The sequence below is a fragment of the Mobula birostris genome, chromosome 15 (assembly GCF_030028105.1).
Source record: "Mobula birostris isolate sMobBir1 chromosome 15, sMobBir1.hap1, whole genome shotgun sequence".
NCBI classification, from domain to species: Eukaryota; Metazoa; Chordata; class Chondrichthyes; order Myliobatiformes; family Myliobatidae; genus Mobula; species Mobula birostris.
The window spans coordinates 51,649,038-51,662,322 of NC_092384.1; the positions used below are offsets into that span (position 1 = coordinate 51,649,038).

Sequence of the window (13,285 nt, forward strand, 5' to 3'; positions counted from 1 at the left end):
AACAGGCTTTACGATGGGAACGTTCTCTCATAATTCAGGAACTAACAGTGTCATTGATTTTAAATCTGCATGAATAAAACCTTGCAGATAAACGGACATTTTTGGTCAGGCAGTACAAATGAGGTAGTCAACCACACATTAAAAACAAGCTGGATAACTATTCAGAATCTATTTCCAAAGTAGTGAATGTGCAGGAATTTAGCCAGCAACTACAGCTTGTCACAAAATCTGCACTTTGGCAAAGCCCCTGATGGAGTGGGAGGCGAGCGTGATAATTGAGAACTCTGTGCTGCTACCCACACAATGTGCAGAAACTACTACATTTCAATTCAGTTCAACATTGCACAAGGTGATTATCATTTCAGGGAAGTTTTTAAGCTCAACTTCGTACACTCTCCAGTTTTGGATTTAATTCTAATGGAAACAGAGTTTATTGCTCTATCTAGATTTGCCAATAAAGCTTCTGAAATGTGGCAAACTGTAAAGATGGAATATTTTTCTGGACAAATATGACCACTACAATCAAACCAATCATCCTTTACTTTTCCACATGCTGTGACAAAGTCACATTTTATCTGCAAGTGAGTGGGATTCAGCACAAAACAATTCCTTGGATTAAAATACAAACATTCCTTAACTTACAAAAACTTTTGCTGTAACTCCATTGACTCTTTAGGGCTGAATGTTCCAATTTATAAAGCTATTTTGTAAATTGAACAGTGCCCCACTTGCTACAAAAAGGTAAACATGGTACTACATTCCCACATTATATTTTGCCCAGACATTAATTTATGAATTTTCACTTGATGAAACATTTTCCAGGAATATATCCCTTTCATAAACCGAAGAATGGCTGTAATGACTTTAACATAGAAAAAAAAGTCCCATGAGAGTTCACAGGAACATCATAATATAGAATTTGGAAAGGCAACTAAGATTGGAAAAATAGTTAGGATTTACGAGGTGCCTGGAGGCATTAGTGTAAAGTGAGGGAGAGGGAAATCCACAGGGTTATGGAGAAGGCTTCGAAGGCCCAACCATTATTGACAGAACAACGAAAATCAGGACTCAGTAGCAGACCAGAATTGGAGTGATGTAGAGAATTCGGAGAACTGCAAGGAAGGTGAAAGTAACAAACACAGGAAGAAACAAGGCAGTAAAAAGATTTCAAACCTGGCGTATTGCCAGACAGGTAGCCAATGCACAGGGTGATAGGTGAATGTGACTAGTAGTGTGTTAGATAAAGGCAACAATAAAAAAATTGGACGAGATCAAGTTTACTGATCTCATTTTGAACTAAGTTTTTTGTTTTGCCCTTTTCATTGAAATGAATTGACTTTATTTCTTACATCCTTCACATACCTGAAGAGTAAAAATCTTTACATTACGTCTCTGTCTGAATGTTCAATGTACAAATTATAGTAATTTGTAATAAACAGTATGTACAGTAAGATGTACAACAGAACAGCTTAGAAGTACAATTGTGTCCACTTGAACTAATCAGTTTGATGGTCTGGTGGAAGAAGCTGTGCCAGAGCCTGTTGGTCCTGGCTTTTATGCTGTGGAACCGTTTTCCGAATGGTAGCAGCCGGAACAGTTTGTGGTTGGGGTGACTCAGGTCCCCAAAGATCCTTCGGGCTCTTTCTGTAAACGTCCTGAATAGTGGGAAGTTCACATCTACAGATGTGCTGGGCTGTCTGCACCACTCTCTGCAGAGTCCTGCGATTGAAGAAAGTACAGTTCCCATACCAGGCAGTGATGCAGCCAGTCAGGATGCTCTCAGTTGTGCCCCTGTTAAAAGTCCTTAGGATTTGGGGACTCATGCCGAACTCCTTCAACTGTCTGAGGTTGAAAGAGACACTGTTGTGCTTTTTATCACGACACAGCAGGTATGAACAGACCAAGTGAGGTCCTCAGTGATGTGTATATTGAGGAACTTAAAGCTATTCACCCTCTCAACCCCAGATCCATTGATGTCAATAGGGGTGAGCCTGTCTCTGTTCCTTTTATAGTCCACAACCAGCTCCTTTGTTTTTGCGACATTGAGAGAGAGGTTGTTTTCTCTTTTTCACAAGAGAGGTCTTTTTCACGTTAAGTGTTTTCAAATAACCTCATCATTCCTGCTATTCACAACAATAAAAAAAACTTACATTCTGCAAAAGTAAGCATAATCAAATGATCACAGCCTACCAACTACGAGCAGTTGTCATCATACTAAAATTACACAAATGTTAAGAATGATGAATATGTTAAAATGTATGTAAATATGCATATCTTACCAAAGTAAAAGTATTTTGGTTGATTTTGAAGTATATCTAATTTTAAAACGCAAACAACAGGAATTCTGCAGATGCTGAAAATTCAAGTAACACACATAAAAGTTGCTGGTGAACGCAGCAGGCCAGGCAGCATCTCTAGGAAGAGGTGCAGTCGACGTTTCAGGCCGAGACCCTTAGTCCTGACGAAGGGTCTCGGCCTGAAACATCGACTGCACCTCTTCCTAGAGATGCTGCCTGGCCTGCTGCGTTCACCAGCAACTTTTATGTGTGTTGCTATATCTAATTTTAAATGCTTTAGTTATAAATTACAGAAGACTATCAAATCAATTTAATTATACTCTTGCTAATTCGCATCCATATGATTTACCTGGTAACTCCAATGTGCCTGGACAAGGTTTCCCATGTGCTGCCTGCAACAGAAAAGATAAGGCTATTGTTATAATCAGTAGGCTGCTTGTCCGCAGTTTCTACGTTACTCGCACAACATAACACAATTCACTGTTTTACTTCATCATTAATCCTTCTGCCTTTCCAGACAACAAAAAGCTAATTGTCCTATATGACTTATGCAAAATGTGTCGTTGCCATTATGGTCATTAAATTTCTTTCAATGAAGGTCATGGATTTAACAAGGACAAAATTTCTGCTTCATATACAACGCTTTACTCTGTTTACTTACTGCCACTAAAAAAGTCGGTGGACAACTTCATCTGATACTATATACAAATTAAGTCAGGCTATTGTTAGCCTTAAAACACCACCCTTTTATCAACTGTAGTTAAGAGTGTTTTGTGAAATCCTGATATAAATTTCTCATGTCATTGAAACTTTTTCAGCTACCATACAATAGTATGCAAAAGTCTTAGGCAGGTATATAGCTAGGGTGCCTAAGACTTGTGCCCAGTGCTGTAGTAATTTTATGTATTTCACTGTACTGCTGCCACAAAAAAAGCAAATTTCATGACAAGTGTGAGTGATGATAAATCTGATTCTGATATGGGCCTCTATTGTGCACTGAGAGTGGGAAAGGGGCAGGGGAGGGGAATCATTGTTGGGAAAAGCGGGAAGGGAGAGAGAAGTACCAGAGTGACAATATGTAATGATGAATAAACCAACTGATGCACCTTGCTTGGTGTCTCAGGGCAATGTAGATAACCACATCGTGAGCACATGAAACAACACTAAAGCTCTCCTTGTGTGACACTGTTCCTCCTGAAGTAACTATTTCCCCCTTTCTGTCCTCTGGTATTGAAATCGATTGATCCAGGTGGCTAAAATGAGATGGAAGACACAAAAGCCATACACATGCACATCCCTTGAGAAATCACTGAATACTGATCAAAAGCAAGAAACCTGGATGTTCCTCACACGTAAACCTAAACAATGACGGTGTCAAGCATAAGGAACTGGATTCCATCTAAACTCAAATCGACCGGCTCAGGGTATGGCAAATAGACGGCACCGAGTGATCCGAAACATGCATGGAAACATTTTACTCTTCCAAATGCCAGAAATATGCCTTAGTGGTGACTCCGAATAACTCTTAAGCTGTTTGTATAAAAAAATTCAGATTGGGAAAAAATGTAGCCAGAGTAAGACAACAAGACGTTTGCAAAACTTTCTGTACTTATCCACAAAGACCTCCACCAGGTGATTTCCATAAAGGAAATCAAATCAAGTTAGCTCGGGTAATGGAGGTGAGCCATTGAAGCTTGCTGATTTTAAACCTGGGTGGGTACACAGCAAAGATTTAGTCATATACTGTTCCTCAAATTCATGAGGTAATAAATTAGAAATAAGTCTGTTCTCATACATGAAGACATTTTTCCCCAAAATATACTTTATTCTTAAAATATATTGCAAATATATTATACATAAGATTCAAATGTCATCATTGCCTGCACAAAACTTATCGCTCCATTTGCTAATTCGATTCACATTATATCATTGTCAGTTTTCCTTTCACATGCATTCCATCGGTAGTCAGTCAGAGACTTTTAAAATAGGTTCCAATCCTTAGCAATGAGAGAGCTCTAAACTTCTGTGAGTAGATCTCCGTCTTGGAATCAATTAGTCTACAGCTATTGATTACAGACACCAGTTTGCACTGGAAGACCAGCAAGTTACAAGCAGATCGATGTGCATCTTTCATCTAGTTGTTGATCTTCCTGTAACAGCCAACGTTTGACTCATTGCATGCTCATGCAAATAATCATTGATGGACATTGATTTCTCCAACTTGTGGTAACTTATTCCCCATCTTCCCATCTTCTTCTATTCCCCATTCTATCCTCATAGCTCATCCCCTCACCTGCCTGTCAGCTCACCCCGGTATCCCTCCTCCTTCCCTCTCTCCCATGATCTACCCTCCTCGCCTGTCAGATTCCTTCTTCTCCAGCTCTTCGCCTCTTCCACCTATCACCTCCCAGCTTCTTACTTATCCCTCCTCTCCCAACCACATGGCTTCACCTATCACCTTCCAGCTTGTCCTCCTTCCCTTCCCCCACCTTCTTATTCTGACATCTTCCCCCTTCCTTTTTAGTCCTGATGAAGGGTCTTGGCCCGAAACACCAACTGTTCATTCATTTCCATAGATGCTGCCTGGCCTGCTGGGTTCCTTCAACATTTTGTGTGTGTTGCAACCAGTACTGGTATTGGTTTATTATTGTCACATATAGCAAGGTACAGTGAAAAGCTTCTTTTGCATACTGTTTATAAGATCAAATCATTACACAGTGCATTGAGCTAGAATAAAGTACAACAACAACCATGCAGAATAAAGTGTAAAAGTGCAGTTCAGGTAAACGATAAAGAGCACATCATAAAGAGCCTATTGTTATGCAACAGCTTGAGGTGAATGTCAGTGAAGACTACTGAATCTTTTTTCAGACTTGCTTGACAAAGTCACATTCCAAACATCGATGGACAACAGCTCCCTTATAGCAGTCTGGATGGATCTGACGGAGGATCCTTCTCACTGGCCATCAGGTTTCGGTGCTTATTTGAAGGTCCTGATGATAAGGCATTCAGCTAAATTACTTTAAAGCCTGCCTTCGTAACTGTGCAATAGCATTCGGAGTCTCCTTTCTTTTCAAGGCTACAAGGACATTCATGCAAATCACAACCCAAATGTCAACAGCTTTTAAAACGACCTTTGGCTGTTACCCTCCGTGAGCGTGCTCCTGCTCACATGAGGAAATTAGATTGCGTTGGTCGCCTTCCTTTTGCCTCTTCACTTCATGCTGGTTCATCCCTGGAACAACTGGACAGCAAACATCAAGATGCTCTTTATCGATTACATTTAATACCACCATCCCCTCAAAACTAATCAGTAAACTTCAAGACCTGGGCCTCAATACCTCCTTGTGCAATTGGATCCTGGATTTCCTCACTTGTAAACCCCACTCATTTCAGATCAGCAAAAACATCTCCTCCACAATCTCATCAGTACAGGAGCACCACAGGGAAGTGTACTAAGCCCTCTGCTCTACTCACTTTACACCTATGACTGTATGGCTAAGTACAACTCCAACACCTTATACAAGTCTGCTGATGGCACCACTGTGTGGCTGTATCAAAGGGGGTGATGGATCAGCATACAGGAGGGAGACTGAAATTTTGTCTGAGTGGTGTCAAAACAACAACTTCTCGCTCAATGTCAGCAAGATCAAGGAACAGATTGTAGACTTCAGGAGAGGGAAAGCAGAGGTCCATGAGCCAGTAATCATCAGAGGATCAGAGGTGGAGAGAGTCAGTAACTTCATACTCCTGGACGTCACTATCTCAGACGACCTGTCCTGGACACATCATATAAATATAATTGCAAAGAAAGCACAACAGCGCCTCTACTTCCTCAGGAGTGTGTGGAGGTTCAGCATGTCATCAACAACCTTGATAAGCTTCTATAGACGTGTGGTGTAAAGTGTGCTGACGGGCTGCATTACGGCCTAGTATGGGAACACCAACGCCTTTGAGCAGAAAATCCTACAAAAGTTAGTGGATTCGGCCCAGTACATCACAGGTAAAACCCTCCCAACCATTGAACACATCTACATGAAACATTGATGTAGAAAAGCAGTATTCATCATCAGAGATTCTCACCACCCAGACAATGCTCTTTTCTCACTGCTGCCATCAGGTAGAAGGTACAAGAGCCTCGGGACTCGCACCACCAGGTTCAAGAACAGTTACTACCCCTCAGCCATCAGGCTCTTGAACAAAAGAGGATAGCTGTACTCATTCTATTTCTGGTGTTCCCACAACCGATGGTCTCACTTTAGGACTTCTATCGTGTTATTTCATGCTCTTGTTATTTATTGCTATTTATTTATATTTGCATTTGCACTATTTGTTGTTCATTGATCCTGTTTCTCAGTTACTGTTCTACAGATTTTCTGAGTATGCCGGAAGGAAAAAGAATCTCAGGGTTGTAACTGGTGACGTGTGTACTCTGATAGTAAGTTTTACTTTGAACGTTGGATGGCAATCCCTACTGTTAAAGCCAATCAGAATAGCACCCTTCAAGGATTAGAACATCTTGTTTCTGCATACGGTGATCCCCTTGAAATCCTATCCGATAATGGTTCACACTTCACAGGATCTAGGGGACAAACGGGGGCTGTCTCCAATGGGTGCACAGTGGGTCCTCTGTGTCCCCCATTATCCTCAGGCCTGTGGTCTGACTGAATGAATGGCCTATTAAAACAGCAAATCTGTTTACTTACTCCTGCCCGTACCCTATCTGGATGATGAACTGTCCTTTGTATAGTTTGAAAGGAGGCACTCCCTTTTTGTAAATGACAGGACAATCGATTCCTTTTGTTCCCGACGGCACAACTGAAAGGGCTGATAAAGAGTCCAGACTGAGACCCTTCATCAGTGTATTACGTACTTTGATTTGCAGCATCTGCAGATTTTCTCTTGTTCGGGTTGATTCTGTTCTGCGGGGAGCCAGGAGGGTAAAGTGTTTGTGACATACCCATCTTTTTGTTACTCTTTTCCACAGATGCTGCCTGGCCTGCTGAGTTCCTCCAGCACTTTGTGTGTGGGGCCGAGGGTGATTAAATCGGAATTCTGAGTTCCCCTGACAACAGCGACAATTGAGTGATGGCTGAGAATCGTGAGCCTTGAAATCCTTGTGATTTACTACGTATACTTGTGCTTCTATTGTATTCAGATCAAGTTACTTTGTGTTTGTACGCTCATTACCACATCTCCGAGACACTTGAATTTATTTATTTACTGGGATTCAGCACAGAATAGGCCCTTCCGACCCTTCAAGCCATCCCGCTCAGCAATCCCACTATTTAATGCTCACCTAAGATCAAGATGGCGCTGGTAACTGGTGACTCTGCGCGTGCTCTTCCGAGCAAACTGCCCTCTACACTATCCTATACCCGTGAAACCCTGCTAAACCTCCAACGTGCTACATCTAGCAAAATCAACAACACCCTGGCGAAGCTACTGACCCAGCTGGAGATCACCGCGCCAGAATTGCAGCTTAAACTCTGGACCGCACCTGGACCCCACCAGCGAGGCCTGGTCCGAGGTTCCCGGAGACCCGCGGCCTGCTACCATGTCGGAGTGCTTGGAGACACGGCCCATTCTGACCAGCACCTCTCCGGAGCAGACAACCACACAGAAGTGACGTCGGAGAACTCAAAGTGCCCCAGGCGCTTCCCCAGAGCAACCACCGTAAAGCCCCATTGGTGGCCATCCACAGCTGCCAGAAGTGAGGCCTCCACCGTCGACCTCGGAAATCGAGCCCGAGGCTCGACTGGAACGGAGGCCTCCGCAACCGTGACTCGGCTTAAGGACTTGTTTCAGCCAGGAGCCCGGCCATCCGGGATTAAGTGTCGGCTTCAGGGCCCGACCCAATCGACAGCCCGGGCCCCCAGCAGCTGAAAGTGGCAGCGGAGCCTCCCCCATCACTTGGCCCGACCGAGAGTGCCCAACGACGCAACCCGCTGATCGATCCCCGCGGGACGTGTCCACCAACCTCAAAGAGCTGACAACAACACACTGCATCGATGGAAACCTGGAAAGATGCACTATTTAACAAGGAAGCATGGGAAAAGAGCTGGGCTGCTGCTCAGATTGAAGCTGAGGGGCCTCAGGGTCCCTATGCCCACCATCGTACTAGCTAATGTGCAAGCCATAGAGAACTAGGTGGATGATCTTAAAGGGAGACTCACCTACTGCAGGGAGATGCAGAACTGCTGTGTATTCTGTTTCACCGAGACCTGGCTCTCCCCTGCCACCCCCAACTGTGCCATCCAACCAGAAGGATTTTCGATCCATCGGATGGACTGCACGGCATCTTCGGGCAAGACGAGTGGAGGTGGTGTCTGCCTACTGATCAACACTGCATGGTGCTCAGACACAGTGGCACTGACAAGCTCCTGCAGCCCGGACCTGGAACACCTGTCGGTGAGGTGTCGTCCCTACTATCTGCCACGGGAATTCACCTCGGTCATACTGACAGCGGTCTACATCTCCCCCCAGGTGGACGTGGAGTGTGCTCTGAACATACTGTATGCCAACATCAGTGAATTTGAGACCAGGTATCCGGAGGTTTTGCTCATTACAGCCGGGGACTTTAACCAGGCCAACCTCAGAAAGGCGCTGCCAAAGTTATACCAACATGTCTCCTGCCCCACTAGAGGCCCGAATATAACTTGACCACTGCTACACAGCAGTCAAGGATGCCTACCGTTCCGTCCCACGACCTCACTTCGGAAAATCAGACCATCAGGCCATACTCCTCCTCCCGGCTTACAAACAGAACCTGAAGCAGGAGGTCACGGTATCAAATGTGGTGTCACATTGGACGGAGGAAACGGATGAGGTCCTCCATGACTGCTTTGAATCAGTGGACTGGTTAGTATTCAAGGACTCGGCAGCTAACCTCGATGAGTATGCCTCAGCTGTCACGGACTTTATTTGGAAATGCACAGAGGACTGTGTGTCTCGCAAGACGATCCGGGTAGTCCCTAACTGGAAACCTTGGATGAATCATGAGGTCAAGTCCCTTTTGAAGGCTAGAGCTGTGGTTTTTAGGTCCAGGGATACCAGTCGCTACACGGAATCCAGGCGTGGACTCCGGAAAGCCATTAAGGGCGCCAAGAGGCAATATCGAGCCAAGTTGGAAGCCCAGGCTAACGAAAGGGATGCAGGTAGACTATGGCAGGGTCTAAATGAGATCACTGGGTGCAAAGAAAAGGCTGGGAATATCAATAACTGTGGCGCTTCTCTTCCTGACGAACGTAACGTATTCTACGCAAGATTTGAACAGAAGAGGAGCGTCCCGCTCCCTCCGGATGAACCGGACCTGGTGGCATCGAGATTCATCGTCACTGAGGAGAACATTAGAAGGGCCTTCCTGAAGATAAATCCAAGAAAGGCGATGGGCCCAGATGGTGTCCCAGGACTTGTCTCCGGGCCTGTGCAAGCGAGCTAGCTGGAGTGTTTGCTGACATCTTCGACTGCTCCTTGCTTCAGTCTAAGATCCCCTCATGTTTTAAGAAGACAACGATAATCCCAGTGCCGAAGAAGAGCAAGGTGGCATGCCTGAATGACTATTGACCTGTGGCTCTGACATCAATTGCTATGAAGTGCTTCGAGAGATTGGTTATGACACACATCAACCACAGCCTACTGGTCAACCTCAACGCTTTGCAATTCACCTACTGGAGCAACAGGTCAACGGCAGATGCCATCTCTCTGGTCCTACATTCCTCCTTCGAACACCTGGAGAATAAAGATGCATATGTAAGGCTCTTTTTCATTGAATCCAGCTCTGCCTTTAATACCATCATTCTAAATAAACTGATTCCTAAGCTCCGGAACCTGGGCCTTAGCACTCAGATCTGCAGCTGGATCTTCAACTTCCTCACAAACAGGACCCAGGCCGTAAAAGTAAGGGACAAGCTCTCCTCTACAATCACTCTGAGTACCAGTGCCCCACAAGTCTGTGTACTCAGCCCCCTGCTATACTCACTATACACCCATGATTGTGTAGCCAAGTTTCCATCGAACTCAATATATAAATTTGCTGATGACACAACAATTGTAGGCCGTATCTCAGGTAATGATGAGTTTGAGTACAGAGAGGAAATTAAGAACCTGATGGCATGGTGTGAAAACAATAACCTATCCCTCAATGTCAGCAAGACAACGGAATTGGTTGTTGACTTCAGAAGGAGTAGCGGACCACACGACCCAATTTACATCGGTGGTGCGCAAGTGGAACAGGTCAAAAGCTTTAAGTTCCTCGGGGTCAATATCACAAATGACCTGACTTGGTCCAACCAAGCAGAGTTCACTGCCAAGAAGGCCCACCAGTGCCTTTACTTCCTGAGAAAGCTAAAGAAATTTGGCCTGTCCCCTAAAACCCTCACTAATTTTTATAGATGCTGTGTAGAAAGCATTCTTCTAGGGTGCATCACAACCTGGTATGGAAGTTGGCCTGTCCAAGACTGGAAGAAGCTGCAGAAGATCATGAACACAACCCAGCACATCACACAAACCAATCTTCCATCCTTGGACTCGCTTTACACTGCACACTGTCGGAGCAGTGCTGCCAGGATAATCAAGGACACGACCCACCCAACCAACACACTTTTCGTCCCTCTTTCCTCCGGGAGAAGGATCAGGAGCTTGAAGACTCGTACGGCCAGATTTGGGAACAGCTTCCTTCCGACTGTGATAAGATTGCTGAACGGATCCTGACCCAGATCTGGGCCGTACCCTCCAAATATCTGGACCTGCCTCTCGGTTTTTTTTTGCACTACCTTACTTTCCCTTTTCTATTTTCTATTTATGATTTATAATTTAAATTTTTAATATTTACTATCGATTTGTAATCCAGGGAGCACGAAGCGCAGAATCAAATATCGCTGCGATGATTGTACGCTCTAGTATCAATTGTTTGGCGACAATAAAGTAAAGTAAAGTAATCACAGGAATTCACAAGCACATTGCCCCTGATATGGACAGGTAGTAGGGACGTATAGGGCAGTGTACAACAGTCAAAGCCGGCAAGGCCACAGATGTGGAGAGCCATCCACACAACCAGACCCGACTAAGCCCTTCCTTCCCAGCAGGCTGAAGGGTGAACAGGTGGCAGGAGGCTGCAACTGGGGATCTGCAAGCATGCAAGGACAACCCCAGTGCAGGAAAGGTCAGGGGGCCTGGGCCAAGCACGTAGAGAGAGTTAGTGGAGCACACAGCCACGGAGGGTGGTTCAGCTTTCAGAGCTCGCAGTTTCTTGTGAGATCTGGAGCAGTATTCCGACTCTGAGAGCCGGATATCCTCAGGAGGAAGTCCATATTATTCCCACTTTTACTCTGCTTGCTTAATATTGGGATGCTCCAATGGGAGGAGCGATTAGCACATACTGTACACATTCACTGTGTTCACTCACACTCGGGCGGATGTTTGCCCACTGCTTCCTCATTCCTGCTCCCCTTCCTGCCGCTCTCACCCTGATCCTCTGCATCCTTAAACGTCCTCTTTTTAGAGCCCTTTCAGAGCCCCTCCCTCCTTTTGTCTTCCCGTCTGCATCTGCCACCTACCACCTACCCAAGTGAGCCCGTGCGGTCCAGCCTTGAGAACACTATGAGAGGGCACTCTGCTGCCTGCTGCAGGGTAAGTCAACCCTAGAATTATTCTCCACCACTCCCTCCCTGTTGCTACAAATCGCATTGTGAATTCTGTCCAAGTAGAGCAGTGGTTCCCAACCTGAGGTCCACAGACCCCTCAGTTAACGATACAGGTCCATGACATCAAAAAAGTTGGGGACTCCAGATCTAAAGCCACTTCGAATGTGATCTTCAGCCTTGACAACTCCAAAAGCAGTTCAGGGACCAGTAACAGTCATGAGGCATGATTGTTTTCAATGTCGCAAAACCCTTTGGCCCTGACAAAATTGACTGTGGCACATCTTTACCAAGCGTGGCTACCTGAGGAAATATGGCTCCATCCTATATCTGCTACATGATGACACACAAACCGTGATCTAACCAAATGGTCCAAAACAGACCCAATCTTAGATCAGACTGGTGTCAGGCAAAGCTGCATCACCACTATATCCTGCTCTGTGTCAGCAAGTACTGCAGCATGCTACAATACTGTAGCTCACCTCCAGCAAGCTGTCTGCTGCAGTGGAGTTGTCGTCTGCAGAACAAATGGAAAACACATCAACTTTTGTCTCCTCCGCCCCAGAACCATGCTATTCTAACCTCAGTGAATACAAGAGAATGGTCCTCAACATCAAACATCCACAAAACAAAAGGACTCCATCTACGTGATCCTATTATACAATACAACCCTTGTAAAATGATGAGGGAACCATCACCTACGAGACACCATCAACAACTTTTCATATTTTGGGAAACAACTATGCAGTAACTGACACTGCTTCCTGGTAGGCATTGATGATAAAATAAACTACCTGGACTTCAAGACAGATTAAAGCATCGAGGTCCAAGAGATGAAAACCAACCAGTGCTCAGCCTCACTGCTGCACGCCAGCTAAGATCCTCCACAGGAGCCTGTCCCATCTGCCTCTGACCCAAATTCCTCACTTCTCACTGCTACCATCGGGTGTGAGGTGAAGGAATCTTGGGTCCCATGCTACCAGGTTCAGGAACAATTGTTTCCCTACAACCACTGAGCTCCTGGACCAGCGTGATGGCTTCATTTGCCTCAGTGCTGAACTGACTCCATAGTCTGTAGATTCACATTCAGGGGCTCTGCCTTTGTTATGTATAGTTTATCATAGATTGCATTGCATTTCTTTTTGTCCTGTGGGTGCCTGCAAGAAAATGAACCTTAAGTTTGTATATGGCATACATACTTTGATAATAAATTTACTTTGAACCTTTGATCATCTTCAGTGCACCAGCAAAGCCTGTGGTCATAAAACAAGCCATTGACCACTTGAAGAAGAGTGTATGGAGATGAAGATCTCAGACAGTGCACAAACTATATGGTCTACCAGGCAC

General features: G+C 45.0%; 1 protein-coding gene across 5 annotated transcripts in view; it reads right to left on the minus strand.

The window, feature by feature from the left end:
- piezo1 (piezo type mechanosensitive ion channel component 1 (Er blood group)) overlaps positions 1 to 13,285 on the minus strand; it is a 311,742-nt gene that overhangs the window by 148,437 nt on the left and 150,020 nt on the right. For all 5 annotated transcript variants that reach the window (XM_072279777.1, XM_072279778.1, XM_072279776.1 and 2 more), the window contains one exon: positions 2,647 to 2,689. In XM_072279777.1, the coding sequence (XP_072135878.1) occupies positions 2,647 to 2,689 (43 nt within the window). The remainder of the gene's footprint in view (positions 1 to 2,646; positions 2,690 to 13,285) is intronic.